Source organism: Diorhabda carinulata, chromosome 3 (assembly GCF_026250575.1).
Source record: "Diorhabda carinulata isolate Delta chromosome 3, icDioCari1.1, whole genome shotgun sequence".
In the NCBI taxonomy this organism is placed as follows: Eukaryota; Metazoa; Arthropoda; class Insecta; order Coleoptera; family Chrysomelidae; genus Diorhabda; species Diorhabda carinulata.
Genome location: NC_079462.1, coordinates 31,121,390 through 31,136,682, shown reverse-complemented (window position 1 = coordinate 31,136,682; position 15,293 = coordinate 31,121,390). Strand labels below are relative to the sequence as shown.

The 15,293-nt window shown below is 31.5% G+C and overlaps 1 protein-coding gene across 4 annotated transcripts in view; it reads right to left on the bottom strand.

Moving 5' to 3' along the window:
• LOC130891810 (inositol-trisphosphate 3-kinase homolog) overlaps nucleotides 1–13,418 on the bottom strand; it is a 119,413-nt gene extending 105,995 nt beyond the window's left edge. Inside the window, exons 1-3 of one of the 4 annotated variants that reach the window (XM_057796802.1) lie at nucleotides 12,952–13,418; nucleotides 11,976–12,077; nucleotides 1,857–3,302 (exon numbers count right to left, since the gene is read on the bottom strand). In XM_057796802.1, the coding sequence (XP_057652785.1) occupies nucleotides 1,995–3,302; nucleotides 11,976–12,077; nucleotides 12,952–13,023 (1,482 nt within the window). In that variant the 5' untranslated portion in view covers nucleotides 13,024–13,418 and the 3' untranslated portion in view covers nucleotides 1,857–1,994. Of the gene's footprint in view, nucleotides 1–1,856; nucleotides 3,303–8,305; nucleotides 8,404–11,975; nucleotides 12,078–12,951 lie in introns of those variants that run through there. The other 3 variants (XM_057796803.1, XM_057796804.1, XM_057796805.1) reach the window with 3 other exon arrangements.
• Between the last annotated feature and the right edge of the window lie 1,875 nt (nucleotides 13,419–15,293).

Sequence of the window (15,293 nt, the reverse complement as noted above, 5' to 3'; positions counted from 1 at the left end):
CAAAATATTGCATAGATTAATATTTCACGTCATTTGAAATTATAGCTGCCCCTAACAAAAATTCCAATTTAAGCAAATTCCTAACCTCAAGCTTTATTTAACATTTTGTTGGCAGTTTAAAAATTGAAAATAATAAAATAACGTTAAATAAAATGTACCGGGTGTCCCAATAAGAATGGCTCTCGGCCATAGCTCGGGAACCGTTTATAGTACAGCTTCGGGAAAAAAATTTATAACAAAAGTGACCTCGAGGAAAACCTGGAAATTATTTACAGAGTTGTAGGTCCACCGCCACAGGGCGTAATTAAATACCAAAAATTATAAAATGAATAACTTATAAATTTTGCCTAATTAACATGCATTTAAACTATGATTATCGTTTCTTCATATACGCTATAGGGCGCTATTTATTTATTCTTTTAAATCTAGCTATCCTTGAAAAATGTTGAGATATCTTAAGAAATGTGTAAATTTTAAGCATTTTCCTTTAAACATATGTTACTCCGGGTCGACTGAGCGGATTTTAACATTTTTTGACTCCTCAAAATTGTCTTTCCTTCTTCTATACCCTTTGAGTACATTTGACGAGTGAGACTCGTCATCTGAGTTTGATAAGTAGGCGTTGATTTTTGCGACACCCCCGCTAGTTGGCGTTGATCGCAAATTGGGTGATAATCGTACACCTTTGGAAGTGCTATACCAAGTTCTTACTGAAATTTTTTGGAAAATGATAGTAGAAGAAACGAATAGATATGCCAGTCAAATAATTGCGAAAGAAGGTGCAAATAAACGAAACCTAAAGTGGTTTCCAGTAACTTTGGATGAAATGAAGTGATATTGCATTCTGTATTAATATGTCTCAAGTAAAAAAATCTAATTTGGGTTCACATTGGTCAAAAAGAACTATTATAAATACTCCAATTTTTGCAGCCACTATGCCACGGGATAGATTTTTTGATATCTCAAAATTCCTTCATTTTACAGACAACGAAAAGTTGGATAAAAATAATAGAATTAGGAAAATCAGAAATTTAGTTGATTATCTAAATAATACATTCGATCATCTTTATACTCCAGAGAGCGCAGTATCACTAGATGAATCTCTTATGAAGTTCAAGGGACGTTTGAGTTATATTCAAATCCATCCATCGAAACGAGCGCGATTTGGAATAAAAATCTATAAACTTTGCGAGTCTTCATCATGTTATTGTATTCGTTTTAAAATCTCTGTTGGCACAGATAAAATACCGGGAACTGATATACCAGCGTCTGAAAGTGTTGTCCTAGAAGTAGCACAAACAATTTTGAAAAAAGGATACACACTATACATTACATATTAATCCATATAGCAAAAAATTAAATCCGTTCCATATGCATAAAAGTCAAAGGGTTAATAATAATAATAATAATAATAATAATAATAATAATAATAATAATAATAATAATACATGCGGTTTTCGCTATTCTGTTGCTAATTTGGTCTACTTTTATATTCCTTAATTAAAACTGCACGTTTCCATTTAACATTTTCCAAAGTTAGCTAGATTTAAAAAAATAAATGAATACCGCCCTAATTCCAAGTTGCCGGGTACCTCCCCTTATAAAGAATAACTTTTTTTCGTAAAATTAATAATAAAAAAGTTTCCCATATGCCGCTAATTTACGTGGACAATCTGTAATATCCGGATTTATTACTTTGGCTGTAACAAAATCAGCAGATTTAATCAAATTTTATTTCATACGATAATACTCTATAACTTCAAAAAAATTTTGAATTGTTTACTAAAAGGAGTGATGCGTCTATGGAATACGAGTGCTTTATTATTTAAATACTCACTCATTAATAAAAAATAGACTATAGAAAACATTTATATTACAAAACTTACATTAACAATGTAACATTTCCAGTAAATTTATATCATTATTCATTCAGTTGGAAATAAAAAGTTTTTCACAATTATAAATCACATTTTTCTGAATTGTTTACAATAATTTCAACGGGTAATCAACCCAACACTCTCAACATCGCTTGTTTGTATATATCCCCTATTATTTCGTCCCGAAACGCTAGAATACCAACTCCTACAAATTCCCATCTTAACAGTGAAGACAATAATAGAAAATATAATTAAAGCTACCAGCAGGCACATTACAACGTTCCTCAAACTCTCAATATCATCAACTATGTGTTCGTTCGTTTCCAAAATTTGATTATTCTGCCTCAAAAGTTCAACTTCTATTCCTCGTTGAAATTTAGAAACCGAAGAAGTGGTAATTTGCTTCGAAGTGGTAACTTCACCTGTTTCGTCATCGTTACAGTCTATGCTTCTCGGTAACGTTATCTTGGAATCTTTCAAGACGCGTTTTATAATTGTCAAATCACCGCAGTACCAACTGTTTTGACTGAGATCGAGATTCGTTAGATTCGGAAACGTTGTTCTGATGCTGTAGATGTCTATATCTTTGAGTTCGTTACCGCTTAAATTTAAGTTTTTCAAGTTGATGAAACTGTATTTATCATTCATGTCAAAGGACGATAGATAATTGTTGGATAAATCTAGATCTGTTAGATTTGTTAAACCTTTCCATTGTCCGGCTGATATTTCAATTAAATCGTTATCGTTCAAAAATAGTTTTTCCAAAGATTCCAGATAGTTGAAAACTTTTGGATCAATGTTTTTGATATCGTTGTAACCAATGTTTAGAACTTTTAAATCATATAAAATCATGAAAGACCGCCTGTCTAAAACGGTGATTTTATTATGAGACAAATCCAGTACTTTTAATGATTTCAATTTTATAAATGCCAAGCTACTGTCGGTGACATCTTTTAATAAATTAAAACTAAGATCTAATTCTTCGAGATTCTCTAGACCAGCGAAGCTATTTTCGGATAATTTACTCAAGTTGTTGTGGTTCAAATCGAGCTTTTGTAAACAAAATAATCCTTTGAAGCTCTCGTCCTCTATGTCTTCAATACTTTTTCCGTGTAAATCAAGTTTCATGATGTTATCCGATCCTAAACTAATAAAACTGTTTTTAACAATCTTGGGAATAATTTTTGTACTAAACTGAACAATATTTCCTTGATAATTTTTATGTCTGGGATCGAAACTGTTTTTGTTTCCTTGGTATTCCGTTAAATTAGCAAAGGTTCTGATTTTAGCGGATTTGTCTTCGACACATTCAAGCGTTTCTGTAAACAAATCATCTTCCGTAGTTGAATAAGATGGCGGTTTTGTTGTTGAAGCTTCATTGGAACTTAGAAAGGCCACGAGTAAAAGAAATGCGCAGTTTTTCATCTGAAACATAAAATATTATTATTACCTCACTTTCGTTTGTTACAGAACATTATAATTTGAAGCACTAGTTGGAAATGTTTTCTGCTACCTAATAATTTCATTTTATAAACAAAATCAGGATCTGAAGGATTCGTTCACGTTTAATCAATTTGTAAGAATAATTTACGAAATCTGTTGGTTTATTAAAACAGGTATTTCGATTGAAAGAGAGTCAGGATCATGCAGAAAAGCAAAAAAAATGCTAAAAAAGTGATAAGCTTTGGTTAAAGGAGCTCACGGGAAACTAGGAACCAGGTGCCGAAAATTTGGCAAAAAATATGTAAGGAACACAATATAGTTCAAAAATTGAGAATATCACAACTTTTTCGCCCGCTAAAGGTTTGGAAATCATTATCGAGTCATATTTTACTATTGACGTATTGTTTTTAGAAAGGCGAGGAACTAAATTCAGAAGCGTATGTCGAAAGACATAAAAAGTTCAACTCGAAAGTATCGTTGGCATTCTTCAACATACATTTGTCCCCATACACCCAAAAAGATTGATTTAGATCTAATTTGAAGCAGTTCATGAAGAAAAAGCATCTTTTGTGCTTTGGCCAGATATGGTAACTAATACTCATTATGCAAAGGCGGAAACTTTTGCAGAATTGAATATTCTGAGGCCAAATGAACGTTTTTGGCGAATTCTGAAACGTTTGGGAAACAATTACACGTGAGGAATCAGAAAAGGGAAACTCAACACTGTACATTCGAAATCGTAGCTACTAGATCGAAACTTGTAGGGTCATGAAAAAAAAAAAAATAAAGACACACACACTCTAATAACAAAAATTGGAGAATAAAGATGGAGGGAGTATTTTCTACATTAGGTTCGTTCCAACCCATCAAAAAACCGTCCTCAGTTCCAACCAACTTAAGGATCGTTTGTGAACCGTTTCCGAGATGGTCATTCGATGCTTGGTTGATAGCAAGTACTGTAACCAGAACCGTGCATAGCCGAAGATTGCGCAGAAAATATTTAAACGCTTCCAATAACCGTTCAAAGTACGAGGGGTTCAGACTAGCAGATTGGAATAACCTTAACATTTCAGGTATTCTCGTGTAATCATGAGAAATTCACGCCACTCAACACAGCTCCAAATTATATATTTTATCATTGTTGAATACGTGAGAAAAATATTTTAACGACAGATAAGAATTTATCATGAATAAATATCTAACTTTAGTTCCTTTAATTAATTTGTTACTATCAAAAAAATGCGATTTGGCTGATCGACGAATAACGTAAATAACATTCCAACAACATTCTATAGTTTTAAATAGATATTTTAGTATAACGGATTGTATTCTTTGTTTTTATTTCTTATTTATTGCTATTTATCATTTTGTTACTTTTATTTACATAATATCAGATATGGAACTAGCGATATACAATATCTATGATTTAGCCCCATCTATATCAATGTCTGTATATCATATTTTTTAGTTTCGAAAGTTTAGAATAGAAAAAATTCACAGAGAGTCAAATCTGGAGAATACGATTGTTGAGCGATGACTCTCGTTTCGAGTTTATCCTAAAAAAATTTCAGAAATATCACATCGCATCAAAGTCAAGTTATAAACGATTACGAAGTGTGATTTATAAACATAAATGCGCTCGCGTTGAAGTTCGCGCTGGGGATGGCAAAATTTTATGTTCGACTCTCGCATTCCAGCGCCTAGCCAATGAAAACAGGAATCAAGGTCATATGACCACATATGGTGTTATTTGTGTTTGAAGTGTCAATGTCGTTTCTTTTTCAGTTTTACCAAACTATAGAGGCATAAAATTTCAGTAAACTTTACTCCCTGTGCTAATACTAGGTATAAATATAACTAGGCTAGAAACAACATTAACAAATCTAAAAAATCCTGAAACTTTTTACCATACAACTAATATGTCTAAATTTTGAAAATACTATGTGGTTATGTGAACTGACATTTCTGATTGCTCCAAATAGGGCCAGCCAACTAAATCTTCAGCGACAAAAGAAAGTAAGAAACTTTATTAACAGTTTTCAACGCGAACGAAAGCTTCAGTGCGGGCGCTAAAGTAAGGGTTTGTAAATACAACTATATGGTGGTGGTTATTCACCACGAATTGCTTCACCTAGACGCCTCTAAGAAGGCAAGTAGTATTATTTATTGACCGTTTGATTTTCAGGAACAAAAACACACCAAGTAGACTCCTCACAAAATTTTAAACAATTCCGTAGCCTAAATTACGGCTACGGAATTTCATTGGAAACACAAAACTTCAAGCAGACCCGGTTTTTTCTATAGACAATATAATTATGCCTTCTGTAAAGGTTAATGGCGAAGAAAACGTGTCGGCATTTTTAAAAATTTTTCTATCACGTCCTGATGCATACGATCTCCTTGCTTTTTTACTCATATGTACTAAATTTTACGAAAACCTGTTTGGATGCCTATGGAAGAAGCGAAATTTTATGCTCTGCATCTTAGAGACGAAAGATATCAAATTTTTTGTTTCTAACTCAGTCATAGAATTTCTAAATTGAGTGTAATTCGTAATTTGTCTAATTTGGGGGCCTCTCAGAAGATCATCTGAATCATTTTGGAAAAAGTACTTTGGCCCATTTGACATATCTTAAAAACCAGCATAAACTTTGTGATGAGTTGAGTCCTTCAATGTTTTCGCTCAAAGGTTACTATATACAGTATAGCCTGAAATAAATAGTACTGAAACTGAAACATAGGTGTCTCTATATGCGCGCTGTCATACCCAAATTAACTAGTATAGACTAGTATAGAATCGGTCGACGTGATGGTGCACATCTGCGATACTTGTGTGATCAACGGTTTAATAAACTTTCTGAAGTACTGCTGTAATTTGGAAGTTCAGAAATACGAGTAAATATATTGTGCCAACGAAAAGGAAGCTCGCCTCAGAGCTGTTAACAACAAAAATAACCATGAACGTGTTTTTGAGCGAACAGCGCTGCATCTTGACTTAAAAATACTTCAAGAGTGAGTTTTCGTATGTGATTCAGGTACATCGACAATTACATCTTCGGAATTATCGCAGTAGAGTGAAATATTGCTCCTGAATTTTTGCGTTACAATATGAAAATCCTGATTTTTGAAAAATGTATGGTTTTCATTTGTGGGGCCAAGTAAATCGTCGCACAAATCGATTTCCGTCCGTACTTTATCGAAAAGAATGGTTAAGTTCGGTCACACTTAATTAACATATAAACTTCATCATGCTTTATCTACGTCAATTCTATCGTGGACGTAATTTGGCCTTTTTGAAAATCAATTTTTCGAGCAAGACGGAGCTTCCGCAGTTCGTCAATTTCTTCAGGAACTTTTTCCAAGCGGATCCATTCCACGATTTACTTAGTTCCCTTATCCTTCATATTATCCAGACCTCACATTTACAGATGATTTCTATTGATTGAACCGTTTATGTTCACTCTACGAAAATAACAGTCTTCGAGATGATTTCGTGTTGGTTGTTGACAAACGTGTTCCAAATTTGGAGGCACTGCATTTGCCACTTTTCCATAATCTCAAATATTCCGCACGCGGTTTACAAACATAATTGGCAGCACAAACTTCTCATTTTTATCCAAGTACATCCCAAAATACTCAAAATAGGTATTTTCATTAACTCTTCTACAAAAAGTTAAATTTAAACTAGTATAATCTACCAGGAAGGGGACAGAATCGTTTGTAATTTTCACTTTCACCTATTTTTTGTTTTTTTTTATGAATAGAACTACTTTAAAGTTCAAAAAACTAGATTGTTTATGTTTGGTGTTTCAACCTTTTATTATTATTATATTATGATAATAAATAATAAATTAAGGAATCCGGTCTAGCCAAAAACATTATCAGTTCAAAATTCTTACATAGTCCCCGATTAGTGTAGAATTTATTGTTGAAACGAAACTATAATAAAAATAAATGTTATTAAAATGTTTTTTTACAAAAAACCGTTGATGCGACCCTTGATCTTGAATATCTCAAAACAAGCACATAAGTTTTTAGCATATTTTTGATTCTCATCTAGTCCCTCTTTTTCGGTTTATATGACTGGACTATAATTAACATATTTGTGATATTTAAACTCAATTAATTTTAGTGTGTGATTTCCATACTTCACAATTATATGAATAACCATGGAAATTATTTAAATATTCTAAAAAATCGGTCGCTTTTTCATGTAAATTATTTTTTTCAATGTCTACTAGAGTTTCGTCTGTTGACACTTCATAATTATGGGATTGCGCTCTTAAGCCTTGACCACATCTAAAAATGAATTATTAATCAAGTCAAGCGTAAGTGTAAGAAAAAGTTAGTCCACCTTGGATTTTAGATATGAAGAAGAATGCAATACCTATTCAATGGACATGCAATACATATAAATATAAGATTTTAATGCATTAGGAGTACATGCCAGATCGAAAAAAGAAATTCTGCGATTAAAAAATGTTTATTACAAACAAACACTTTTTTTCACGACCTTATAAAAAAGTGTCTATAGTCTATTCAATCAGAGAAGATTTCTTCACTTCCTAATAGAGTCCCTAATAAATCAAACCTCCAAATAAATCGGGTTATTTGCCAAATAAGTTATTAGGCAGTAACAACTGTCAATTAAAGAGTTTAGTTGAAGTCCCCCCCCAATAAATTTTGATACAGGGTCCATCTAAGCTACGTCCCTGCTTCGAATACAAATTTTCCTAAAAAGACTTTTAGTATCTGAAAATATATAGCATCCCCCTCGTACACAAAAAATAAGCTGGATAAAATTCAATAAAGTAACTAAGTCTATTCACATGTCAAATTGTAATTCTTCTTTCTCTTCTACTGTTTACGAATCCGTGTGAAGGCAACGAGTTCGAACTTAAATTAATGCAAGACTAATTGAATTCTAACGATAATGCTAATTATGTTCAATTATGTGAAAAAAAAATAACAAAAACGGCACTTACCTTTGCCATTCGCCTCACAATCGTTGAACTCAAAACTGTGACTAATTGAAATAATAATAAAATGGCTGATGATTGTTACACTGAACGTCGATAGGAATTCTCTTATCACCAGATGTATATACAAGGTAGTTAGAGAATGTTCGGTAGTGATTAAATTTAATCAATTTTGAGAACCTTAATAATTTGCGACTCACTTGGAAACAAACTTTTGAAATTGGAGGTTATTCCTCAATTTCAACATTTTTTTAATGGTCACGTATAAAACAACATCCTGTATCAATAGATGACTATAGAAATATTATTATTTTCGTATGAACTCTTAGTTTTTTTACAATAACATAAATTTGAATCAAAGGAATTAATATTTTTGTACATTGTGGTAATGAAACACAAAATTGTTTTCTTTTTTTCTAATAAATATTCCAAGATTTCGAATAAATTGGTATTCATCATCAGGACTGGTAATATAGTGGAATAAAAGTTTAAAATATAGACTTTGCTTATATATGTCACCATCAAATTGTAAATAACGTTAGGTTAGCATATTGCTTACAATTTTACGCATTATTTTTCGGTAAATATTAATCTATCGAAGTGAAACCGTCAAATTATGAAACGGAACGCACTTCGCGCGTTGATTGGTTGAACGGCATATACCCCGCGACGCCATATTTGTTTGTCCATTCGTTTGTTGTTAGGTTAGGTTAGTTCAATTTAGGTTGGGTTGAAAAATATATAAATGGTGCCAATATGTGCGGTTCCAATGTTCCTGAATGTGAATAAAACATGTCTATCAAAGTAAAGCTTTGTAAAATTCCATTATTTTTCAATTTTAATTTATGTTTGAGGAGAAAATATTGTTACGTTTCTGTTTTTTTTTCTATTTTCATACCATGGGATGTCAGAATTATTGAAGTACATTTATTTTATTTGACTGATACTAACTCTGTGGACACAGAACGGTCTAATGTAAGGTCGACCAATCAGGGACAGACTTCGGACAGTTGACATTTAAGATTTTCACTTATAATCTCGCGACTAGAATTTTACGGCGACATATATAATTTTTTTTAGACTTCTTAGACCTTTTTATGTTTTTCCTAATGAATTATCTTGATTTTAGGACTCTTTCCATAGCAAATCAGTTTGAAATAACAGTTAAAAATTTGACGTTTCAACCTACTTTATCAAAATATTTATAGCAGTCAAAAAAACAGCCGCCAAAAATAGCAATCGCCATAAATAATGAGGTTTTGTTTTTCTATTGATATTCTTTTTTTAAAATTAAATGTTATGTTAGTTTAGGTCGTTACGAATGTAGTTCAACCCAGTTTTCTTAAATCAGTTTTTTTTCTTAATACTTGGACCATCTTGCCTAATATATTTTATTTCCGTTAACAGGCATTTTAGTAGTTATTTCCTGTTGTTAATACTTTGGCATTGAATCGACTTAAAAAAAAACGTGTTCGGTAACGAACATCTATCGGGATATAATTTGCTGTCAGTTTTGTGAAAGGTAAACCGATTATTAAGTGACTTCTTAGAATGTCCAATGTATTCTTTGTCACAATTTAAACAAGGAATTTCATGAACTATGTTAGTCAGTTTATTCATCGGTGAGAAACCGCTAGTACAACCAAACGCCTTTATGCCCAAAGCACACCAGTAGCCTACTTTATTTTGGTGTTTATGCCTCCAGAGTGACCCCTAGTTATATTACGGCTCTAGAGTACGTCTCCCAATATAATAATTGATAGAGGGACATGCCAATGCGGTGTCTTCTGGTAAAAAGAACGTGCTCGGTTATTTTTGGTTCTTTTTTATCCCCATAGACGGGCATAACTTTTACCGGACAAAAAATAACCAAGTCACCAAAGGCCTGTATATACAAGTCTACCTTGATCAATTCTACGATTGAGTCGTCAACGACTAGACACTACATACTGCTCTGTGAGTAGCTCCTGGTCGCCATCGTCCCAATAACTTGATTGCAGTGGATACCCGAAACTGAGAGATCATTTCTCCTATCCATCTTATTAGATTTAGTTGGGTGCGATGTCGAGAGGATTGTTGAATGCCTTTAAAATCAAAAGAATGCCGCCAAAATTGACTTTTTCTCCATTCTCCATTCTTTTAACCGGATGGTGTAGAGCCAAATGGATTGGCCAAATGTACTTATAATTTTCTTTTTTCTTTCGCCATTCCAGTTCATAATGGATGTTTCCAAAGTAATCTGATATGCTGCCACTTGAAAACCCGTAGCGAGTTAAAAACGAAACATTAAATAGAGGATTGCTCACAACAAATAATCTGTACACCCCGTATAAAGGTATAAAAGTGTTATTTAGACAATTCATTCAATATTTTCGAAAAGATAGACAGTTTTTATACGAAGCAATGAAAATTAATTATACAGAAACCGGCTTTAACACCATGGATCCCGCATTGAATAATGACGATATTAAATGTAATTGCATTTATTTGCTAATCCATCAATTGAAATGCAGCGAGCGTTATTTTTCCTTGTCCCCAGTTTCACAAACGGTCGTCGACAAAAAAAAAGGTCAAGAGAACAATTTCGTGACGCAAATTCACTCATCGGCAAATAAATTCCTTTACGGACTACAAATCGAATTAAATCAATCGGCTGCTATCGACTTTTTTTTAGACAACTCATATTCTCCTACTAAAAGTTATTTTTAGACCGGATTTGATTGGATTGTATCAGAAGATGGTCAAATTATAAATAAATGGTATGAAAGTATTTTTAAATAAATACCAGACGTCAATTTTTTATTTTAGATGAAAATACAATTACTGTTGTTGAACGTTGACAGTAGATACACAAAATGGAGTGAAATCATATATACAACGAGGTCAATGTATTTCACCGACAACTTTTGAGTTAACAGGTTTCAAACAAAAATTATTTGTATCAGTTTTAAATACGAGGTGATACAATACTTTTATTTGAAAGGCAATTCCCCCACCAATATAAAACCTGAATTAGATTTCACTCTGAGTGAGTTTGTGAGAATGTTTCCCTCAAGTGTTTAGCAATGTTTCACAGAAATTAAGCTGTTTTATAACTATGATTGAAACATGGACCCATAACTTCACATCCTAAACAAAAAACAATCAAAGCGATTGATTGGAAAGGAAGAACCGGCTCTAAAGAAGGCAAAGACCGTACCATTGCAGGCAAGATCATGATTTCTTTAGGATGAGCGTGGGATAAATTTCATTGACTATTTTGAAAGTGTTGTTTTAATAAGACAATACACTAGCTCACAGATCCGTTATTGCAATGGCGAAAAGAATAAATTAAGTTTGAATTGTTACCTCATGCACTCCATTCGCCAGATTTAGCCCCCTCAGATTATTTTCTTGTGAAATTGTAACTGTTTTTTAGAACTAGACACGTGATAGTAAATTCAGATATTGCCTAGCTAAGAAACAAATTTAAAAGAATCCATGAATGGAGTAACCTTATTCACACATACACAATCGGATACATACTTATATAATAATTAATATATTAATATAATAATTCTTCAGATACTTAACAAATATGACTGGCAACTCTGGAAGTGGCAGTTTATTAAACACATTTTTGTAATTCATGTATAAAAAATAAATGTATGATTTAATATGTTCAATAAACACTTACCGTGGATATGAAGCAATCTAATATTGGTGAATTTTTAACTTTAATCTCACTTTTAGAGTCATCTTCTTCATCACTCTCAGATACAAGAACTCTTTTGTCCCCCTATCAAAGAAAAAACGAAATAGCAGCATATATAACAAATTAATAAAACAAAAACAAACAAACTATGGGATTAAACTAAAGAATGTCATTAGCACCACATTGAGTTTAGATATTCTTGCTACTTTAACTGGACATGTTGCATCTTATCAATTAATTGGATAATTAATGCACATATCAATGCAAAATAGGTACATTTAAAACTAGAACCAAGGGGAAAAATAATATTTTGATTGTGATACTTGCTAATCTGGTCTAGAAAAAAAAGCATACCATTTTACATGGTATAACTATTACCAGAGTATTATATAAATTGCCTGTTATCATAATAGTGGGTATCATTAAATAGAAATGTAGATAATAATTATACTTCACTTCATATGAATTATACTTGAAATGAACACTGTTTATAATTAGCTTCAATTTAAAATAAACTAGGAACTCATTATAATACATTGTAAAACTATCGAGATTTCTGTAAACGAATTAAAGTAAATAAACATTTGTTTCCTATTGTCGTTTCTAATTGTTCTTGAAGAATTTTTTACTACCTAATTTATAATTTCATTTGCAGTATAATTGACGCGAAGGACATAAATACAAATATGCATCTATTTTTTGTCTAAATTGACGTCATTCACCAATAACCACTCGTTTATTTATGATTAACCCATTTATAAGAAATTTTTTATATTAAAGCAATTTATTTTAAGATCGTTTGATTTAATTTTTTCTATATTTTATGTAAACAAATATTGAAAACGCCTTTAAACTATGGGACGTAGGTGCAATGCACTCACTCTATATAACCTAGATTAAAAATAAGATGCAATGTTTATATTTTTAGTCTAACCTAACCTATAAAAATAAAGCTTACTTCTGTTAACGCGTTGATATAAAAAGATGAAGAATAAGTTTGAGGAGGAAAATTGGTTGGATAGTCCGACATTTTTCACTTAAACCACCAGTTGTTCATAAATTAACACGATATTTCACTTGAAATCACTACAAACTTATCAATTACTTGAACACGAATGAAAAATCTGTGAACAACCCAATGTTGCCAAGCACATAATTCTCTTACCAAGAAACAAAATGACAGATAATATAAGTATCCAACTACATGTCTGTTCTATTTATTAATAGAATTTCAATAATTGAGACCTAACGAAATGAGTTATATTAAATTTTTGTAGTGTTGTAAATAGTTGAGAAGCTTTATACTTTCACATAAATCTAATTCTCTATATCCAATTATTTATTATTCTTAATTTCATTTGAATTTCCATACTTTTACAAAGTCGAATTGATACTACCGATATTAATGACATGATTAATAAAAATGAAATTCCATTACAAGAAAATCCTGATTTGATGCGTGGCTATAAAAAACACTCGTGTTATTTAAAAGTTTGGAGTAGATTTCTTGTTAAAATAGTGAAGCTGGCAACACTACAGCATATAGCACGAAAGTGTAAGGCAAAACTTTACGTTTAAATAAATACTTTTTGTGAAGTGTTAAATTTTTATAAAAAAATATTACATTGAATGATTGACTAATTAACCAGATTTTGATGTATCTGATATGAATCGTGTTAAAATCAATGTATTGCATGAAATACGTATTAGATGAGTTGAGTAATCTGGTATTGATTATTTTAAATATATTTAGATATTATTATCATTTATACCTAAACTATTTATTCAAGTTTTGTCTGTTGAATACTAATCTGACTCATAACTTTTTGCGTAATAATTAATATAACAACCTTGAAATGCCTTAAATTAATAAATATTAGATGGAAATAACAATAGGAAAACTGTTAAATACAATTAAATTTAATTGAAAAGATATTGCTTACAAGAGAATTACAGTAGTTTCTAGAATGAACGAAAATTTATTTATAAACTGTATCCATAGAGCCTTTTTATGAAAATATTGTAATAAAAATTTAATTTAAAGTTTCATAATACATTTACATTACATAAAATGAAAATTGAAAGTAGAGGTTCTACGAAATAGGCAATTTATTATACTAGTAGCTGCTATGTGAGTTGCCTAACTGACAAGAGTAATTTTTATGAAACTAATTTTATTCTATATTGGTTGTGATCTATTAATTCATATTTCAGTCAATACCTTGTAATATTTTGATAAAACCGAAAGATAAGTTGAAATATCAAGATTATTTTTATAGAATACATGTTATTTAATAGAATAGACCGAAAATTTAGAATATTTATTCATGAAAATAAATTGAAAGAAGGTTCAAGAAGTATATATGATACTTTTTACTACCCTTGACATTCGAGTATAAATTCAATCTTTCCCGAATGTAAAGTAGGGACGTCCTCTTATATTGTTATAAAACCGTATCCTCTTATGTAAAATTTGGAGATAAGGAAATAAAAGCGATTCATTCTTCAATTATCTGGGTCGCATATCTAGAGATTCTGGTATATCTCCTTTATTTTTAGCTTTTTTCGCATTGTATCATTTTCAACCTAAGCCTCTTTCTCTTCTAACCCTCATGAGACCGTTCTCTCGTTCCATCCTTCAGATTTACCAATTGCACGCAACTTCTTATTATCTCAAGGCAGTACATATCTTATGAATTAAATCTTTTTCAAAAATTATGGCACGTGAACTTTATTCCAGATTACGAACATGTTTTGCTATTAAGGCTAAAACAAATTAAAAAAATTGGAAAATGATAACGAGAAAATGAATTTCTTAATATCAAATTTATTTTCAAACCTTTCACTTCCTTACACACACACCTCGTTTACAATCAATATAATACGAGGTATGACTAAAAATGCAGTGCATAGAAAAAGTAACTACCATGGGTTAGAATCGCGCTTTTGTCGTCACAACTTTTCTTTTTCAGCACTTTTCTTATTTTCAAATCACATAGTGCTAAATCTGTTGAGTGAATGTGGACAGGCAGGAGAAATGTCAGTGGACAAAAATAAGCGAATCAAAACCGATTTTTGATACTTAAAGCTTGTTATGATGAAGATGATGGACCCATTTTCAGACCTCTTTCATACCTGTACGAGCTTGTTTACAGAGCAGTATGTTCTTTTAACAAACGTGTCTTTCCACATTTTGCTCATTTTCGCATTCAATTAACAGGTTTAGATTTTTTTAAATCATTTTTATCACTAATGAACTTGTATTTCATGTCATGTCACGAGAAAAATTATAAAATGGAG